General features: G+C 52.8%; 9 protein-coding genes across 9 annotated transcripts; 6 read left to right on the forward strand and 3 right to left on the reverse strand.

The window, feature by feature from the left end:
* Positions 1 to 725: 725 nt before the first annotated feature.
* On the reverse strand, positions 726 to 2063 carry GLOTRDRAFT_70388 (TIP41-domain-containing protein). The gene is made up of 5 exons (XM_007864047.1): positions 1715 to 2063; positions 1404 to 1665; positions 1173 to 1340; positions 922 to 1111; positions 726 to 871 (listed from the first exon to the last, which is right to left on the reverse strand). The coding sequence occupies exons 1-4, from the start codon at positions 2035 to 2037 to the stop codon at positions 950 to 952; spliced, it is 915 nt and encodes a 304-aa protein (XP_007862238.1). The 5' UTR covers positions 2038 to 2063; the 3' UTR covers positions 726 to 871; positions 922 to 949.
* Positions 2064 to 2134: 71 nt separating this feature from the next.
* Positions 2135 to 4051, forward strand: GLOTRDRAFT_113948 (uncharacterized protein; the record flags this gene model as incomplete). Its single annotated transcript, XM_007864048.1, has 5 exons — positions 2135 to 2402; positions 2458 to 2703; positions 2757 to 3038; positions 3093 to 3460; positions 3512 to 4051. The coding sequence occupies exons 1-5, from the start codon at positions 2147 to 2149 to the stop codon at positions 4049 to 4051; spliced, it is 1692 nt and encodes a 563-aa protein (XP_007862239.1). The 5' UTR covers positions 2135 to 2146.
* Positions 4052 to 4297: 246 nt separating this feature from the next.
* On the forward strand, positions 4298 to 5839 carry GLOTRDRAFT_109571 (uncharacterized protein). The gene is made up of 4 exons (XM_007864049.1): positions 4298 to 4346; positions 4404 to 4454; positions 4513 to 4636; positions 4692 to 5839. The coding sequence occupies exons 1-4, from the start codon at positions 4336 to 4338 to the stop codon at positions 5715 to 5717; spliced, it is 1212 nt and encodes a 403-aa protein (XP_007862240.1). The 5' UTR covers positions 4298 to 4335; the 3' UTR covers positions 5718 to 5839.
* A 112-nt stretch (positions 5840 to 5951) lies between these two features.
* Positions 5952 to 7258, forward strand: GLOTRDRAFT_70395 (uncharacterized protein; the record flags this gene model as incomplete). The annotated part of the gene is made up of 7 exons (XM_007864050.1): positions 5952 to 6063; positions 6114 to 6296; positions 6344 to 6433; positions 6483 to 6689; positions 6747 to 6862; positions 6916 to 7052; positions 7107 to 7258. Coding segments are annotated over 7 exons (881 nt in total), but the record flags the coding sequence as incomplete, so codon positions are not given.
* GLOTRDRAFT_125493 (subtilisin-like protein) lies at positions 7249 to 9716 on the reverse strand (the record flags this gene model as incomplete). The annotated part of the gene is made up of 12 exons (XM_007864051.1): positions 7249 to 7377; positions 7446 to 7697; positions 7749 to 7758; positions 7813 to 7898; positions 7953 to 8028; positions 8088 to 8232; positions 8291 to 8338; positions 8392 to 8405; positions 8460 to 8521; positions 8579 to 8751; positions 8816 to 9245; positions 9297 to 9716. 12 exons carry the CDS (start codon positions 9714 to 9716, stop codon positions 7249 to 7251), a joined length of 1845 nt encoding a protein of 614 aa, XP_007862242.1.
* A 1080-nt stretch (positions 9717 to 10796) lies between these two features.
* On the forward strand, positions 10797 to 12353 carry GLOTRDRAFT_23467 (uncharacterized protein; the record flags this gene model as incomplete). The annotated part of the gene is made up of 7 exons (XM_007863445.1): positions 10797 to 10850; positions 10905 to 11097; positions 11145 to 11286; positions 11356 to 11574; positions 11633 to 11892; positions 11946 to 12095; positions 12154 to 12353. Coding segments are annotated over 7 exons (1218 nt in total), but the record flags the coding sequence as incomplete, so codon positions are not given.
* Positions 12354 to 12546: 193 nt separating this feature from the next.
* GLOTRDRAFT_24934 (uncharacterized protein) lies at positions 12547 to 14738 on the reverse strand (the record flags this gene model as incomplete). The annotated part of the gene is made up of 7 exons (XM_007863457.2): positions 12547 to 12575; positions 12634 to 12927; positions 12987 to 13214; positions 13279 to 13768; positions 13823 to 14287; positions 14339 to 14526; positions 14579 to 14738. Coding segments are annotated over 7 exons (1854 nt in total), but the record flags the coding sequence as incomplete, so codon positions are not given.
* Positions 14739 to 15006: 268 nt separating this feature from the next.
* Positions 15007 to 16512, forward strand: GLOTRDRAFT_103233 (uncharacterized protein; the record flags this gene model as incomplete). The annotated part of the gene is made up of 3 exons (XM_007864052.1): positions 15007 to 15313; positions 15378 to 15633; positions 15687 to 16512. 3 exons carry the CDS (start codon positions 15007 to 15009, stop codon positions 16510 to 16512), a joined length of 1389 nt encoding a protein of 462 aa, XP_007862243.1.
* A 385-nt stretch (positions 16513 to 16897) lies between these two features.
* Positions 16898 to 17916, forward strand: GLOTRDRAFT_125497 (uncharacterized protein; the record flags this gene model as incomplete). Its single annotated transcript, XM_007864053.1, has 3 exons — positions 16898 to 17195; positions 17260 to 17515; positions 17571 to 17916. The coding sequence occupies 3 exons, from the start codon at positions 16898 to 16900 to the stop codon at positions 17914 to 17916; spliced, it is 900 nt and encodes a 299-aa protein (XP_007862244.1).
* Between the last annotated feature and the right edge of the window lie 1148 nt (positions 17917 to 19064).

Here is a 19064-nt window from a genome sequence, read left to right on the forward strand (position 1 = left end):
CCAATCATTGTCGTAGTTGTTTGCTGGACGCGCGGGAGAGCTCATGATTGCGGGGGGCGGGTTATCGGCTGCAGGAGCTCGGGGCTGCGGATGGGCCTTCATGTGAAGCCGGTTGGTTTGTTTTGTTTGTATTACATAGCCGTCCGGATGTTGTGAGCATTTTGAGCAATAACAGGGAACTCTTTGCGTTCGCTATAGCTCAATCAAAATGGTTGCAAAAAAAGGTAGAAAATAAGACACTGGTACTGACTCCCGGTCCAGCCATCTTTCATTACTAGCACTGTTCCCTGCCCGCTAAGATGGCATAAGATAACACTACCCGAACACGGGCACTAGTAGACGACTGCAATTGCAGCCGTTGGGAGGGACACAGGGACGAGCAGGAGGTGGAAGCACAGCAGCTGCAGCTGAGTACATGCGCGTCGACGCGACGCGACTTGGACGCGTCAGCTTCACGTGCAGAAATCGTTAAGTCACAAGACGTATTCTAACATCCCGTAAAATACGCAAGGTGAGTATTCTCAAATTGGCGTATTGTACGGGTATTCTGACAGTATTGTACAATACACTAGGAATACGCGCGGTGCACAATTTGGCGTTTTGTGCGGTGAAGCATTCCCAACAAGCATTCGGAGCATCGCGACATATTCAGTGAAGCTCAAAGATGAATCGGGGTTTCAAGTCAAGTAGGAAAGGCTCCAGCCGGAGGAGGACCAGCAGTCGGACGGCGTCCTCATATCTCATGAGTCATGATGCTATTTGGGGTCTTTCCTCGATGCATGCTTTATAGCAGTACAGTGCAGTTTATTTGCTTCTAGAGTATCGTACAGGAGCGAAACTCGGACAGTCGAGCAGCAGATCCATGCTGGTTCTATGAGCAGCGATCAGCAGACGTACGCTATCGCGGCTTGCGTAGATTACCGTTGATCTGCGTTTCACGGGTTACATCTCATGATTCGCTGAGTTTGATCACATCGACGTGCGTCCCGAGACCGCGCCATTGTGTTCCTGCACCGGAGCCTTGCGAGACGTCCAAGGGCATCTCTGACAGCGTCTTGGCTATCCAAGTCGGATCTGTGAGAGGCATAAGGTCGTTCCTCTTGGGCAGAAGCTGTTGAGAAAATCCACATCAGTCCTTCCGTCTTGTGTAGGTATAAGACGGAAAAACAAACCCTCTTAACGCGATCATAGGGCGCCTCCCATCCGCTTGACTCTCTCAATATGGTTGGAGGCGAGGAGCTGAACGAGTGATAGAGTCGAGTATCGTAAGTGCGGAACAGCACACCATCAACCCGAAGCGTGAAACGAGACAGGATGAATACGCATGTCGGCATCACGCGCTACATCATGGACATTAGTCAATGTACCATGTATAGCGGCTGACGACTAGGGCACCTACTTACGATGCGCACAAGCAGGTTTGAAGAACCATTATCGTGCAGTTCATCCTCGAATAGAGGGATCTCCGCATAGAACAAGATGGGGTCTGGCCGCATGAGCTCTTGAATGGGAATGACGTGCGATTTGTTTTCCTTGTCCGCTTCAATCCAAGATGCGGATGCCTCAGGACCACCAGCCTGCCCTGCGTATGTGGTGGTGTATGTCCAGTCATACGGCTTCGTGGGCGAGGTCTCGGGCATGGGGAGTTCAGACGAAGGGCCTGTGCTGCTCCAGATGTCAATGGAACCAATAATCCACCGCGAGTCTTACACACCGACTCTTGAGCCACGCATCAGCGTAACCAACCTTGACGCCGCCGTCCCCTTCACCAAGTTCCCCGTTCTTCACAGCCCTGAGTGCATCCTGCGTGTTGAAGGAGTACTTCCAGCCTGATGGGCGATGCACCAGCTCGAGCGAGTTGCGGCTGAAGGTCATCTCTGGCAAAGGGAAGCCCACGGAGGCCTGGAGGGCGTCGGCATCGGCAGCACTTGCGATCGGGTTAGTCGTCGCCGTAATCACCCAACCATTCACTTCAATAGTCCGAGAATTGGGACTTTCCAATAGCTTGTGCTCAGGGACCTGTACTTGGGTGGCCATGGTGGTTGAGCCAGAGCAAGAGCGCGTAGACCGGAGTTCGAATTCGGAGCTGCTAAACGCGTCGCTTGATGCTTTCATTTACAGTTCAGACGCGTCTCGGTCGCAAGAGATGGAGGTTTCACGCTCGTCCACGCCAGAGGCACCTCCGCAAGACTTATGGTCGTCCATTCTCGACTCCGTCTCCTCGACACGGGCGATACCATCGAAACAAGTGCTTCTGCTAGGCCAGCCGTCATCGGGAAAGTCGACATTAGCCTCTGCGCTGCTGCAGAAATCCGTCGAGGCTGAAGACGGGAAAGAGGAATTACGCTCAGACTTCGCACTGGGTTATGACTGGGCTGACATTAGAGATGATGCAGATGAAGGTCCGCGGTTTTTTCCCTGGGTCTATGGTGTGATCTGAATGTCGGACACGTTTAGATACCCTCGCCAGGCTGTCTGTATACACAGTTCCATCGGCCGCTACCTCGTATACAGCCCTCCTCCCTCATTTCTTACCATCTCGGACATCCCTACCCCATACTTTAGTCATGATCGCTCTCGACTGGACGAAACCGTGGACTTTCGTAGAGGAGTTAGAAACGTGGTTATGCTGGGTTGAGAAATGGGCAAAGGGGGACGGTTCACGTGAACTAGAAATAACACGAGAAGAGAATCGGGAACGGTGTAAGTAAAATCATTGGTTTGATCGTATTGTCACTGAAGCTGCCACCTCTCAGTACAATTCCTCCTGCAGCACTATGCCGAACCCTCCGCTGATCCTCTGCCGCCGACAACCAACCTATCAAATACGATCCTACCATTAGGGCCGGGGACATTGACTCACAATTCAGCCGGAGTGCCGATCATAGTGACTTGTACGAAGGCCGATCTAATCGACGACAACTCGGAGCTAGGGGGTGGTGCCTCGGGAATGGGTGTTATGGTCAAAGGGAAGGGCGGTGAGTGGGAAGAGCGGACAGATGGTGTGATGCAAGTACTCCGCACGATATGTCTGAAATGTACGTCTTGCAACTTTCGACGACCGAATGATAATCCTGAAGTTGTCTCGCCAGACGGCGCCGCCCTGTTCTATACCACCCCCCTCCCAGCTACACTTCAAGTCCTCCGGCAGTACACATTACACATGTTATTTACGCCTCCAGCGCCGTCTCCAGGCATGTCAACCGGCACAGAGGCCCCCGCACCCATACGAAATCCTTTCCCCTTCCAACACAAACCTAATGCTTTGGATCGTGATCGCATAATTGTCCCAGCAGGGTGGGATAGCTGGGGCAAGATTGCTGTGCTAAGGGAGGGCTTTGATGCTAAGCTATGGGGTGAAGCCTGGGAGAACGACATTGAAACGGCTGAAGGGGGGATGCCAGAGGATCCCTCTGCCCAGAAGCTGTACAGGACCCTGGTACCGGATAACAGCACGAAAGTGAGTCGACCGTGACTTACGCTGTGCATAAGTTATTCACTTTCTCTATAGCCCCCACCGCTCCCTCCCCTCAATATGCCCACGCCTGAACAGGTTTTCCTGGCGAAGCATTACGACGAGAACGCGAAGAAACCGGACCGCGATCCTCGCGGTGCATTCCGCAATCCAGCCGAAGCCTCAACAGCGGCTGGTATCGTTGGTCCTCTGGGAAGCAGCAGCTTCAACTTGCCGAATGTGGAACGTGCCCTCACGGATATGGAAACCGGCAGCGGTGCAGTGGCAACTCAGGCTGGAGGAGAGGTTCCTCGAAAGATATCCAGAGCTTCCAGTCGGCCCACAGCCACTCTCGCCACTGGTGGCACGGGCGCCCCGCACGGGCTCGGACGTTCGACGTCGGGGTCGCCAGCTAATGTAGGATCGCCCAGTCCTACTGGTCAAACACAGCACGAGGTACTCCAGAACTTCTTCCAGAGTCTTCTGAGCAGCAAAGACCGCCCTGGCGCCGCTGCCGCTGCCTCACGAACTTCGACCGCCAAACCGGCTAACGGTACTAGCCCTGGAGCTGAGACTGAAGAGCCCGCACCACAGTAGTATACACTCCTTTCAATCTCTCGTTTGTGGGCTATACTACTCATACCCTATAGGAGTGTATCGTATCTATAATGTCAGCTTTTGTGGATCTCGCTGCATGCAATGCTATCTTCGGAGGATAATCAGCCACACTTCATGTTTGGCCCTGTTTACCCGTTGCTGCCACCATGGCTTGACCACAGCCGCCCACAGTGCGAGTTGCAAGTTACCGCCATTGTGCTCAGTCTCACGGCGGATCCGTGTGTTTGTGCGCTCCCTGAGCCCCGTACCGGTCCCCAGGAGATATGGGAAAGTGGTGAGTCTCACACTAGTATCATGCTTACGAGGGCGACTCTGATTCTCCCGCCACCAGGACTTCTGAATATCACGATGATGTCCTTCGCTCGAAGGTCAAACGCTTGGTGTGCGTCTCTTCAGATATTGGATGCAAGTCGTGTTACTCAGACAACTCGTTCGAACAGGCAGGGTGCTATCCAAAGGTCGAAGCTGGAGGAGGGACAGCCGACGATAAGCTACGAGACATTCGTACAGGATCTCGACGAGGGTGATTCCTTCACAGCGTCAATGATCGAAACCATGGTCAAAGTGCGTGTTGTGTGTTGCTCTTTGGAGATTAGCGTCGTTGACCATCCCTGAGTAGGAACTAGCGGATAGGCGAGCGAGGACGAAAGAAGCTGACCGTCGAATGATATGTGATTCCACGTCAAAAGCGCTCAGGACGCTGGCTAGCACCACGCCTATTCATCGATCTCGGACCATCCCTCGCTATTCGTCTCGGAGAAGTATCAATCTCACTGAGTATCTGGCGCTACCACCAGATCATATGACCATGGACGACGAAGACCAGAACGATGATTTCGCTCCCATGCAAAATAGGCCCTCGCCACCGGGAGGTCTTAGGGAACTTTACGATGCTTATTGGGACTGGGGTGCACGCCGCCTTTCTCGGTCGCAAACTGGCTCGGCGAGTGGAGAGCAGCAAACTGGCGAACCGGTGGAAAATAACGCGGCGGATGAGCATTCCCCTGGAGAAGAGTCGTTCTCTACGTGGCTGCCTCCTCCACCGGAAATGTTGCGTAGTCCTCCACCTTTCTTATCTCGCCAAGGCCCCATTCGCCGGCCGACTCATTCACGAAGGTTGGATTTCAATGACTTCACCTCACGTCGTCGTTTAGAGTTGAGACGGGCTGCGGCGGGCAGTTCTACTTCTGCTGCAGATGATGCGCCCGGTGCACACGTGCCGACCCCCGTCATCCCCTCTCAGGGCCTGCCGCTTCCCCGCTCAGATTCGACGCCAACACGTCGATTAGAGGTCCATCTACCGTCATGGCGACATGTAGCAGCCGATGAACCTGCTCCCAGTTCTACGCTGACCGAGGAACCAGCTACGATTTCAGACAATACACATACATCGGATCGGTTTCTCTCACCCGTCTCTTCCTTGATAGCAGCCTCTCACACGCTCGACCGTCGCCCGCAAAGTCCTCCCACAGAAGCTTCGTCAAGGAATGCTGAGCACCGGCACAGATGGGAGATTTCTCGCGCCGTTGCACCTCGCCTGCGACGTGGCGGAGTCCGTGCACCGGAGTCTTTGTTGACTACCACTATGCGCTCTGTACATGCGGTTCCGTTCGACGGTACTCGCTCCAGGTCAGAATCACCATAGAAGGCGGCATGGAGTTGGTTACTGCGGTTATGTAATATGTTGTACTTCTGTATTATGCTTATAGGGCACATGCGAATTCGAAGGACATCTGCTGTGGCCTGTGGGGCATTTGTAAACGGTCGACCTTACTTGAAACGTGAACGTGCTCTGCCAGCGGAAGCGTGTAGTCGACGTCTGAATCAGGTTCTAGCAATCGTGTTCGTCTCCGCGTTAATGTCGGTGCACTGGGTGTAACCATGATCAAAAAGCGAAGCAGACCCCAGCCTCAGCTACGGGAGCGGTCCGTAGATATCGAAGAGGATAGCGTTCCTCAGCCAGAAGAGCAGGAAGGAGAAGAGAAGCTCGGGTGAGTGGCTGAACCTATCAAGTTGTCTGCCCCATGGTTTAACAACTCAGCCTCGAGGATCTCATAGAACTCCGCAAGCTAAGACGAGCTAGGGAAGGTATCGATGTCACTAAGCTCAACAAAGGCGAGGTCAAGAAGAAAAAGAAGAGACCCCTTGAAGAAGAGGAAGAGCGGGGCGGCCTCAGGGCAGGAGTAGGAGGGTCGGGAGCTAAAGATGCAGCAGAGGAGGACGAGTAAGATGCTCGTCTATCCCTTCAAACCCAATCTCATGCAAAGTTAGGGAGGAAGACAAGGCTTTGAAAGCTCGAAAGGCTGTCAGATCTAACAATTTCACTCAACAGACTAATGTCTTGGATGCAGACAAACATATGTGAGTCTTGTCACATAGCTGGACAAGCTAAGGATTGAGGCCGTCGCAGGATGGCTTATATAGAGGAGAACATGAAACTTCGATATGGGAAACCGGACGAGGAGGATAATAAAGACCAAGGACCGGCAGACCCTTATGCTGAACTTTTCCGCCTATCCGAACGCTATAAGCTGGACAAGAAGGCAGCGGAAGAAGGTAGCGTCACTAGTAGTGTCGCTATGTTGACAGCAATTCCCGAGGTGGATCTAGGAATGGAGTAAGTCATATGGTTATATCGAATGGCTCTTGCTAACGGGCAAGTTTCGCACCGTAGTGTACGATTAAAGAACATCGAGGAGACGGAAAAGTTGAAGAGGGTAGTTGCTGAGCAGAGGAAAGAACGGAAACCCGACACTAATAATGATGAGGAACATTTGGCTGCTGCACGATGTAGGAGTTTGTGCTATCCTCGTCACTTCGGCTCAGACTCATGGCGAGATCAGTTTTCCGCCCTAATTACAGGCCTAAGTCTGACGCCGACATCATGCGGGACGCTAAGATGGAAGCGATGGGGCTCCCGCCGCAGGAGGAGCACTCTCGGTCCCATAGCTCGCGGCCACAGATGGCGACCGACGAACTGGTGAGTCACTGCAGCTTGTCGTCGCAGGCAAACGTCTGATGCCTTTCGATTAAGGTCATGGAGCGTTTCAAGAAAAGGATGCGGAAATAACACATTGAGATCTTTTGATCCATCACTTTACTATCCTACATGCGTATTTCATCCGCATATCTACTCGAGTTATTGGCCGTAAGAGCGTCGAGGGTAATAGGCTCGCTTAAGAGAGGACAATGTCCTTTAACAGCCCGAAGTTGGGAGTGCCCAGGCCGGTGACTGCAATGGTTATCGTTAGCCAGCCCGACTTCTCGCAGTTCAACAACTTGCCTGGATCCCATCCAACCGTAGCCTACCCATCATCAAAATGATCATTAACGATTATTTGACAATATCAGCGAGTTACGCGCGAATACTCACGTTGAAGCCTTCCGTACCGCAACCGGGGTTGTTGCCGGCAGTAATGTCTGTCAACCCAGCGACTCCTCTGCTATATAAGAAAGGGTTCAAGAAGCCCAGTGGGGGCCGTCCCGCGGATATCAATGCGTCATTGAGAAGTGAGACGAAGCCAGTAAACGTGGGGGACGAGGCCGAAGTGCCTCCAACATAAATTGGCTCGCCTGCATTCCACACGAGGAAGTAGTTTGCTTGCGCGGAGACATCCGGGATAGCCTAGAAATCAGTGATAAGTGAAGAGGTACAGGCAACATCGAGGGTACTAACCCGGCCGTAACTGCCGCAGTCATAATCAGGGAGCAGACGAGTAACTGAATATAAATGTCCTTACGGATTATAGAGACCTTGGTAGGTGCCAGGGGCAAGTTTGGCCAAGTAACTGGCCACAGCTGCTGTCTGGTACGAGGGCTGGGCGAACTGAAAGGCGAGGGGCTATTAGGACTTGGGCAGTTTGACGTTCATGACGCTCACGTAAATGCTAAATCCTCCACCAGAGAAGAATACCGCGACCTCCGGAACATAGGTTGTGCCACCAACAGCTGTGACGCTAGAAATAACCGTGAGTTCGCGAACCCCTCAGGCTGACATATGGCAATTGCGACATACTATGGGCAGCTCGCTGGGAATCCAGGAATAAAACGAGTCACGTTGCGGCCATCGTTAGTATAGCATGTCTGAGTGGCAGGGTCGGGGTCCCCATCCCCAACTCCGCCGTCTCCGGAAGAGAACATTAAAGATACACCTCGAGCACCTAAACCGTCGTGTGAGTATATCGGACGGATGACAAAGATCGTGGGCTCATTGCCTACCTAGTTGGGCAAAACTAGCACATACACGTTGAGCGTAGCTCTCAGGTACTATATAGAACTCGTCAGCAGGCCCGACGACCGCGTGGGTTGGACTACAGTACCCGTCTGCTCATCGCTGCAGGCAATCGAGGCTTAGATGGCGATAGAATCACGCATGGGCAGGACTTACTCTCCGTAACTGGTAGATATCGTCTGAGGTGGATTGGGCACACCAAGGATATAGTCAAGCCACTAGGAATGCGGAGGGTAAGGTGACGATCCAGATGTATACGCCATAATAAAGCACACCTCGGCGTAAGGCTCATTAGTATCGGTTGGAGTATCCATGTCCGGTATGAAAGGTGGGCTTCCCCCAGTGGAGTAGAAATAGCTAGGGGTTGGATAGGTCAAGCCGAAGGCGAATTCGACATCAAGGTCAGCTTCGATCCCTGCAGCAGAGAGAGTCTGGTTATTCTGTCCTCCTTTCGTAGCAAACAAAAAATTAGTGTGGCATTGGAGACTACGTATGAGCAGAAGACGCTATACCATTGATGAGCGTAACCTTGAAGGTGGAATTGACGGCGTCGGGACGCTGCTGAGCATAAAACGATTGCAGGTCCATGAAGTTCGCGTATTGTTCAAGGTAACCCGTGATTCCAATCGTATTCCCGTTCGTGGCGGAGGAATTGTACCCAGTCGCATTGTACAGCTCCTTGAGGCAGGTTATCGTGATAGTGGAATTGCAACTGGCATCGACAACGGTGCCCGAGGCGCTACGGATGGAAGCGGCACCCGAGTCCGAAGCCTGCTGATTGCTGGAGGTCAACCTATACGTGGTCTTCATGCCTCTGAACCGAGAAAAGATCGTCGTCGGCTGAACTAGCTCCACATGACCGTGGACATCCTCGGGCAGGCCGTAGTGGGTGGTCCTGACGATAGTATCGCCGGACTCCGTGTGTTGCCAAACGTGATATGTCTAACGAACATGGATTATTGTGAGGCGGCAGTAGCTGACGAATATACCCACCGTATCGAGCATCTTCTCTGCAAGACTCACTGGCACCTTGACCTTGACCCAATCCTTTGCGGAAGATCGGGAGAGCTCGCTCTGCTGAATGCCAAGGGAGGCGAGCCATTCATCCACGACATTGATGCTTTCCGAATGAGGGGCCACGAGCTCCTCTACCTGCTCCTTGGATAGATGCTGTCCATAGCGAGCATGATCCGGATCACTAACTTCATACAGCGCCTGCTCGAGCTGAGTGAAGTTAGGCTGTAGCAATGCGATCCGCAGATGGATGATGTGGTCAGGAGGAGCGGGTGCTAGCTTCACCCAGCCTCGGGGAGGCTCGATCTGCTCCTTGACCTTATGAGTGCAGCCTTGAGGCGCAGCAACGGTGACCGACACAGCGTAGAGCACGACGGAGAGCCAGACGAACACTTTCATGACGACGCCGTCCCAGTGTCAAGGGGCCGCTGTAGTCATAGAAGACATCCACAGTGGTTTATATAGTCTGAGCATAAATCTATCAATATAACGGTTCTTCTTTGAACGACCATTGTCATCATCAGGCCGGCGACAACACTTCTGGAGACTTCCTTCACAGGAATTCCTTCCATGTGCATGCCGCCGGCCAAATGAGAATGCAGTGCATGCGGTCGATCGTAATGCTTACGGGGAGTAGAAGCGCTAGGTTATGTTTGGTGTCAGTCATTTTGTCCTTTTGTACGTCTCCGGCACCGAGGTTTTACCAGCTGAGTCGCAAGTAAGCCCCGCCTGAGACGAAGCTTGATTCGGGATTCTCTGGCCTTTTGACGGAGAGCAGCAGCGGCAGGACTATCGTATCACGGACCTTAGCAGCGATTGTGGGCATCTTCGCTGCGAACCAGGACAGATCGGCGGTCTGAGCGTGTTCGCTGTGCAGGGAGCTGAAACATGTATGATGCCCCGAAGGTTTGACGTGCTCAAGCCAGCAGGCCAAGTTAAGAGCAAGCACATGCTTCACGGACGACCTCGAAGAATTCGCGAAGAAGTTTCTTTGCCAGGTAACTCGCATTCCAGAGGCTTCGAACAATGGTAAATGCCCAGGGAACCCAGTATGCGTATCTCTCCGTATATGCGCTTCCAAGTGGAGAGCGAGGACTCAGTCTATTGCCACCAGATGTGTGACAGATTAGCTGTCTCCAGGGAACTACGGCAGTGCTTGCACAGAGTTCAAAGAGCTAACAACATAATGGCACCTAAGTAAGGAGGTCCGGACAGATGTCTGATCGGAGCGAGTATTCCATACGGCTCTTCGACGGGACCAGGTAGGTAGACAAACAAGCACTCAGAATATTTGGCACATTGTTGGGGGAAACCTTCCCATAAACAGAGTACGTCGGCGAAGAGCAAGTTGTCAGCTCAGTGTAATGGGACTAGCAGACGTCTGAGGGAGCAGTGGCAGGTGTTTGAGGCCAAGTACATCCGTATTTGGCGTTGTTGTCACCCATAATTTCTTACCTTCGACCAGAGCATACCGCTAAAATGTCTGTCACGGACATAGTATCTGTCTTTGCAGAGGGCACTTTCGAGGAACAGGTCTGTATAAATCATTCTTCTTGTGGACATACACTGAACAGCCCTTTGCGTTAGGTGCAAGAGTTAGTGAATTACATTGGACGAGGCCGTTCGGACGAAGATCGGGCAACACTTATTCACCCATTCCAAGATGCACTAAGGACGTCTGAGAATGATAAGCCACTTGCAGAAGACGTGGAGAAACAGCAGAAGGTTCTATCTATGGTCGTAGTGCAAGTGAAGGGGCTAGGAGACGGCTCGGAGAAAGGTAAGTCGGACATGGTTTAGGAAATTACCATCCTTACAACATTCTAGAGATCGAGGGCTTCTTCAACCTCCTGTACTCGCATCTCCTGACTGTATATCCCACTGAATCGACGCAAACGAAGGAGGCTGTCTCGCATCTACTTCAAGTCATCTCCTTGTCTTCCGCAGAGTCCTCAATAAAATATCGAATGTCCGTATCATGTCCCGTCGGGATCGACACCATATGATCGTTGCGTTTCTGACCAGGAAGCTTCATTAGACTGTCCAATCTCTTCAACGCGCTCCCTCGGCGTTCTCCACTGCGCCTCCCTGTCTACAGAACTCTCCTAGATATCGCCAGCACCAATGATGAGCTCGAGGTGCTCCAAATTTCACGGGCCGATGTTGAGAAATGGATGCAGGAATGGGACGTGACACCGGAGGAGAAGAGTCAATTCCTGAAAAGCATTTCCGATGCATTCTCAAAATCTGGCCAGCCGTGAGTGCATCATGACGCTGGTAGTGGTCCGCCACCTAATTCATCGCTAATACCGCAGAGAGACCGCCTACCTGTTCACCCTCTCCTATGTACGCTCTTTACCGTCGTCCTCTCCAGAAGCCCAGGCGGCCGCACTCGAAGCCATCGCTGCTGCTCTCCGTCTACCAATATACAACTTCGACCCCCTTTTCAAACTGGATGCTGTCGTTGCGTCCAAAGAACACGAATTGTTCTCCCTTCTCCAAGTTTTCTTGAACGGCGGATTGTCCGAGTATCAGTCTTGGGAGCAAAGTCATCCGGATGCTTTTGAAAGATACAGTGAGTGTCCGAGAGCTTATGCGCGGTTCCATCGCTAAACTATTTGCGGCTAGACCTCGACAGAGAGCAGCTCGGGAGGAAAATCAGGTTACTGACGTTAGCCTCCCTTGGCTTTGATAATCTCGGAAAAGATCTGCCTTATACCAAAGTTGCCGAAGTGCTGCAAGTGGACCCCTCACAAGTGGAGAAGTGGGTGATCGACGGTGAGATATCTATATAAATTTATTCACGAATATGCGCTGATTGTCATTTCGTCTGAAGTTATCCGTGCTGGTCTGCTCTCCGGTAAATTGTCTCAGACGTCGCAAACATTACACATCACGCGATCAACAGCCCGCACATTTGAGCGGGAGCAATGGCAGCTGCTGGAACAGCGGCTGGTCGCATGGAAGGCTGGGTTGGCAAGCGTCCTGGAAGTTGTTGCCACTGCTCAGAAAAAGAATGCTGCCGACTCGGCGCCCGCCACAAACGGCGTCGACGCGGCGACGCAGGTGCAGGCTGCTGCTTAATGTTAGAAGTTTTACCTGTGTATTTTGGTACTATATCTCGCCTATTGAGGTATAGCGTGGAGGCGCATGCAGATGTGTCTGCTCTGTATAGATCGTAGTGTAGCATGAAATCCATTGACGACCAGTGCGAAACTAAATTCTATGTCTACCAGTCACCGTCGAAACCGGTGAACCCTACACATTCCGGCAAGTCAGACGATATCGTGAATAGCAAGACTGCGCGCACGCTTACCTGTCAAGAGGAATACCGGGAAGAATCTTTTCTTCTCTAGAAGTGAGCACCAATTCCACGCGCTCGTCAACCGGCCATCGATACAGCTACCAGCGTCATAGAAGTTATCCGCTCCTGAGCCGTCGAAGCCGTGTCTGAAAAAATCACCGAGGATTTCTCTACGGCAGTTGTCAACAGACCCGAACTCATCCTCTATGTACGACCTGATAGCGGGGCGTTCCTCCGCGATCACAGGTATTTGAGACAGGGTATTGCATATAGGCAGGAGAATGCGGTATATTTGGGAGTATTTGTCTGTATGAAGGTATCGCGGTCAAAATCATGATACGTAAGGCTGCGAAACAGAAGCTTACCGATGAACATCAACGCATTTGGTACGTTGTGGTCGCCCATGTGGATTACAGAGGATCCAACCCAGCTTCCTATACTTTTCTGTGCGCGGTTTAGGATGATGTGCATCAAGCGGGACGTCTTGGGTGCAGCCTGCACTCGGTTGAGTCCCTGCCCGGTGTCACGCAGTCGGTATGGCACATTTTCTGACAGTAGATCTTGCTCGGCCAACGACCACAATTGGAACATATCTGCAAGACAAAATATCAGCAATTTCCAGAATTGCGCAGTGTAATGAGCGTTCCTGCGACTCACCATGCAAGATCTCCCTCCATAAGGTCAGACTCTGGATGACATACGCATACTGTTTTGCGTGGTCGTGACTCAGCCTGGCACCTCCCTTCCCACTTCGAATGGCTAAGCTCGATTTACTATCCTTGGCTTGCACAGGATCGAAGTACTGCTTGAGATAGCCAATCATCTTGTCACAGGGATCACGGTTCGTGCGCAGGAAGGCATGGTTGTCGCCGATACTGTACAGGCACTGCCGGATGTTCTCCTGGCTGAGACCTTTGCGCTCGAAACGGGACGCGAGGGTCTCTATGGCGCGTTCCTTGGCTTTGATCTCCTTCTGGATATCGCGACGTGAGCGGCCTTCGGAATAGATTTCCATCGTGGCGAGTGTGACGAGAGGATCTCGAAGTAGGTCCAGAGCACCGTATTCTTCGAGTACGCTGTGCACTGTCTTGATGGGCTTCACGCAGGAGAAATTCAAGAGTTCCTTCACTTCGGGTGTTTGACTATCCTAGACGGTGTATCAGATACATACACTACGCAACGGAACATTGAATCTACGTACCTGGAGCAGATAGATGAGCTTCCCATACGTGGTTCGCATCTTGTCAGGATTCATTATCTTGTGCCTCCGCCCAAGTTCGAATATCTGCTGGTAGAACTCCGAATTCGACTCAAAGTCCCGGTCCTGGAACAGTTCCTGGCCCTGCTTATAGTCCGCAGCGAGCACCAGCCCCGACATGACCGCGCACAGCTCGCGGATCTGCTGGACTATGCGTTTTGCCTTGGATAGCCCGAAGCCAATCGTGTCGATCTTGTCGGTGTACTCGCTGACTTGCAGCGCGGCGTCCAGCAGCCTCAGAAACTTGCGTTCACTCAATGTGAGCCGAAGGGGGATGTACTTTGAGCGTTCCACGAACCATTCCCCGACCTGGGACCCTACTTTCGGCTGCGAGCTGAGGACGACGTCAGGAACAGGCGACTCGGGGCACGTTGGGCCCTCTTCAGAGTCTGCACCTTCTGCATCCGCCTGTATGACATGATATAGCCAGGAAGCACGAGTCGAGTGAGCACCACGAACCTCTTCGGATGTACTGTCCGAAGGCTTTGCAGAGCCATTCAATGTAGACTTGGCTTTCTTGATCGGTGCAGCACCAGAGAGTGCCTTGGTGGCATGCCTCTTCCGGGTGCCTTTCCTGTGTTGTGCCGCGAAGCACACTTCGCAGTAGTCATCTCCGCAGGTTTCGCACCGTACCTGCGCAGGCTGGTCTTAAGCACTTATAAGCATAGAGCGATAACTGCGCACAATATATGAACGTACCTTCACACTCGACACAGAAGCCCTCAACCGGCGCCTTTCCAGACGTTTCCTCGTCCCACCCCTCCGCCGGCCCGTCCTTCGCAGTCGGGTGCTCAACATTTTCGTGGTTGGCGCTGAGGATATTCTGCAATGAGAACGTCTCCTTTTCTGGAGGGTTGTCGCCGTTGGCGGCAGCGGTCGGCGACGACATCGTGCACCGTGAGCAAGGGCGAGCTGATGCGTGGTTGGAAGGGAAGAAATGCAGACAACTGACGCAAGGCGCGTGGCGGGGAAAAAGGATGCACGTGACAGGCACAGGCAGGACAATCATGAACACAGCCTCAAATGAGCCCCTGGCGACCTTCGCAGCAAACCTGGACTCATAGCTGCAACTTGGCCCGGCGTCGGGCGGCACTCCTCGTCGTCGTCGCTATACGCGCCCTCCATCTATGTTCTCTTTGCCCTTCCCCCCTAGTCCTGCCAGGTGCCGGCGTGCTCTCTTGTGTCTGTTCTTATTTTATCAGTCTCTTAGTGCATCCGCGACCTTGACCAACCGGACCATCGACGACGAATACGGCGACGAAGTGACGGGACTCGTGCCGGGCTACTCTCCCGCCGCGGCGTGGAAGCAGGGCTCGACGTGCACCAGCTGCTACATCCACGCGGACACGAACCAGGCGTACAGAGGCACCTGGCACGATTCCACCCATACCCCCGGAGATGCGGAGCCTCGTATCATAAGCCTGTCTTTCAATGGTACGCACACTGATTTGCAGCGTCAGCCATTCGGATGTTTTTCTGAAGCGATATGCTGTGATAGGCACGGCGATCTACGCATATTGCATCCTCGCCAACACCGTGCAGTACACTACCACCCTAACCAATCTCACTTTCCGGCTGGATGGTCAAGGCGTTGGCAAGAATTTCGTCCACGTGCCGACGACAAGTACCGATTTTCAGTATAACGTACCGGTTTATGCGAATGAATCCATCGCGAATGGACAGCATCTTCTGGAAATTGAAGCTACAGGGGATACAAATTCTTCGCTGGTCTTGTTCGATTATGCGACGTATACGTACGTCCCTCCCCACTCTCTTCCCCAATTCTTGATCTCACAGGCGCCCGCAGGTTTGACTCTGACCCAGTATTTTCTACAACGTCTTCACAGTCCTCCCAACCCACAGCCAGTTCACCGCCCCCATCAGAGACACGCTCGAGCAAACACTCCAATATCGGCGCTATCGTGGGCGGCGTAGTGGGAGGCGTCCTAGGCCTTGCTCTGCTCGTCCTTGGTATCTTCCTCTACTCTAGAAGACGTCATTTCGGTGTGGACGGCATCTCAAGACGAAGGAATCGAGAGAAAGTCGATCTCGCCGAATCTGACGATGGTTCGGGCGCCTCAAATGGACGGACGCTGGGCACTTTCACGCCTTACACGGCTGTCAACAATGAATCGTCCAGTGACGCGGTGACGCAGCCATTCCTACTCAGGGATGCAGCGAGCACTAGCACTCGGGTGCCAGGTTCTGACTACGGGTACGGAGTGGGGACGGGTCATAACGAGGCACCCACGCTGCCCACGGAAGCTGCTTCCGCCGTCGCCGTCGCCGCCACTACCGCTGCTGGACACTCGAGCCGAGCACCACGGTCAAAAGCAGCTATGCGTGAAGAAGAGCTCTCACGTCAAATCCGTGAGAGGGAACAGCACGTCGCCGACCTGCAGCGTCGGCGCACACTGACTTCGCATTCGCCGTCTGCCTCCCAGAGCACGGGGCCGGCGTCTTCCATTGCGCCACCATCTTCGGTCAGCGCTGGTGCTGACTCTGAGATGCGGACGCAGATCGAGGCGTTGCAGCAGGAGGTAGAACGGCTGAGAGCGGAGCAGAGGCAGATGCTTTGGGAGATGGACAACGCGCCGCCGCCGGAGTATGAGGAGCGGCGTCTGGGCACATGAGATCCCTGGACTTGCAATCACTTGCGGTATCTGGACTATTTATTTCATGATCTATAGTGACGTGAAGATACTTGTAGTATCGTATGCTTAGTTAGACTCACCATCATTGCAGCCACGGACCAATCACAGTCAGCCATTGGTAATGAAGTCTTCGCGCACAGCCACGCACGCCGCGGGGATCTGAGATTCCGGGCTGCGATCTGTTCCTTCGTCTGTGCAACTCGGCTTTTGCGACTCTTTCCGTCCACATCTCTAGTCCACGCCTTCCGTCTCTTGAAGATGTTCGTTCGTCGCTATCAGGTACAACACATCTGATGCCTCGTGCTGCAGGCGGATGCGCTTTATATACCCAAGTGCATCGTCTCCAGGGGGGTTGCACGCTCCCATGGTATCCTGCACGACCCGACCGCGCTGGCGCATAAGCCCCCTCATTCTCTTTGGCTTCGCTTGCCTCACGCTTGTCTCTGGCGGGATAAATTATACCATCGATGATCAGTATGGCGACCCCTTCAATGGATTCTATCCCTTGTACACCAGCACGCCTGAGGGGAGATGGTCCCTCGGGCCCGAATGTAGCCGCTGCGACTCCAAACCCCAGATCGCCTTTGCGCACGACGGCACCTGGCACGACTCGACATTTAATAACGACACAATTCAAGTAGGGTTAGACATCCCCTTCAACGGTATGTTCTTATTCCTGATCTGCTTCTGCCGCCGAATTCAGCCTCATGGCCCGTTGGTACCCAGGGACTGCTATCTACGTATACTGTATCATGGACAATACAAATGGGGATTATACCAGGTTCACCAACCTAAGTTTTGCACTGGATAACCAGCCCGTCGGATCGTATTCCCACATCCCCAACTATGCTTTGCTACCGTTCCAGTACAACGTGCTGGTCTACGGAAACGACAAGCTCGAAAACGGTGCTCACAATCTAACTGTAATAGTCGGTGGCAGCGGCAACTCTTCGCTCATCCTCTTTGATTACGCTGTATACACGTGAGTGAGACGACTGCTCTCCCGTGTAGTTGTTCTCATATCTACCTGCTTTCAGCTACGAAGGGGAAGCCGCTGGTGGCACTAGTACTTCTACCCCCCCACCTTCCGCCTCCACCACAGCATCCATCGCCATCACCAAACCTTCGAGTAACGATGCAGTTATCATAGGCAGTGTATTGGGCGGCGTCCTGCTGCTGTCGGCCACCGCTATGGTCGTCTACATGTGGCATCTGAAGCAAAGTATCAGGCCTGCGAGCTCGATGTGGCGCTTCTCCTTCGTGAAGCCCCGCCACAGCCGCGGTCATGATGGTTTCAGCATGTCCGAATCGAGACTCAACGCTGGGAAGACTCCGTACTCTAATCCGTTTTGGGGTGGTGCGAAGCGGCCATGGAAAAAGTGAGGAGGCTGAGTGCGGGATCAGGCGGCAGTCCGTGACGTCACGATAGGCAAGGACTCGTTGTTTACCCTTAGGCTCAGGCTTGACTGGCCGTATATCCGACTGTATTTACAAATAGGAATCTCAACAATATGCCAGTACCTGCTGAATCCTCAAAGGCTGGTGCCGACTACCTGGTATTGCATTGCTGTAAGTAATGAGGGGGAGCCCTGGCCATGGGGAGCAGAAGGGTAGGGACTCATGCATATGATGCCGTTTATAACCTGAACAGGAATAGAGGTATGCTGGATTTCTGGATTTTGGTTGGAGGCTGAATATCCATTAACAAGGATATATAATCTGGGGCGTTGCAGCAGGCTGCTGGTGTTACAGTGTTGCGACAGCGTATCGCTGCGAATTCGCGCACAGCCACACTGAGATCTGTGCGATCTGTTTGCACGCACCTCTTTCCTTGCGCACCGAGTCCATAAGGCTGGTAGCGCCACCCTCCGGGCGGCAGAGCCCGCTACCTTGGGATATATGTACAGAAGATTTGAAGCTCATAGTCTCATGTGCTCTGTGTCACTGGTATGAGGGGTGCTTGAGAGCCAGGAAGCAGAATGGTCTTGCATATCATAATTTCCGGACCAGCGGTCAGACTTAGCCAGCTCCATATTTTCTCTTAGATTTGCTAATTTGACCCCCAACAAGCTAGATAAGAGCCTTCCTCGTAATTCACTGGTAGTAACACATTTTTTATGTGCGACCTGTATCGTGTAGAAACTAGTGGCAGTCAATCTCAGCTGTATGCAACATGACTATGTATAGTGGTGTATGTACCTAGTAACAATGAATCTAGTATACGCTGTCAGGTACATGAATAATGCAGCGTGAACACGAAACTCATCTCAGCCGTATGCAACACGACTGACGGAAAGGAAAAGGGGGAAAGGGGAAGGACGCCCGTATATACCCGAGCTCGTTCGTCACAGTGAAGGTGGTGAAGACACTTCTTCACATCGTAAACTCAACATATCACAGGGTAATGTCCGACCAATACTCAATACATAGGAGAGTTGCATGTGTATGACTACATGTAGTCCACATTACCAGAGGACCTCCGAAAATACCAATAAATGCCGGTGCAAGACTCAGTGCCCGGGGTGGCAGCT

The sequence above is a fragment of the Gloeophyllum trabeum genome, assembly GCF_000344685.1.
Source record: "Gloeophyllum trabeum ATCC 11539 unplaced genomic scaffold GLOTRscaffold_00002, whole genome shotgun sequence".
NCBI classification, from domain to species: Eukaryota; Fungi; Basidiomycota; class Agaricomycetes; order Gloeophyllales; family Gloeophyllaceae; genus Gloeophyllum; species Gloeophyllum trabeum.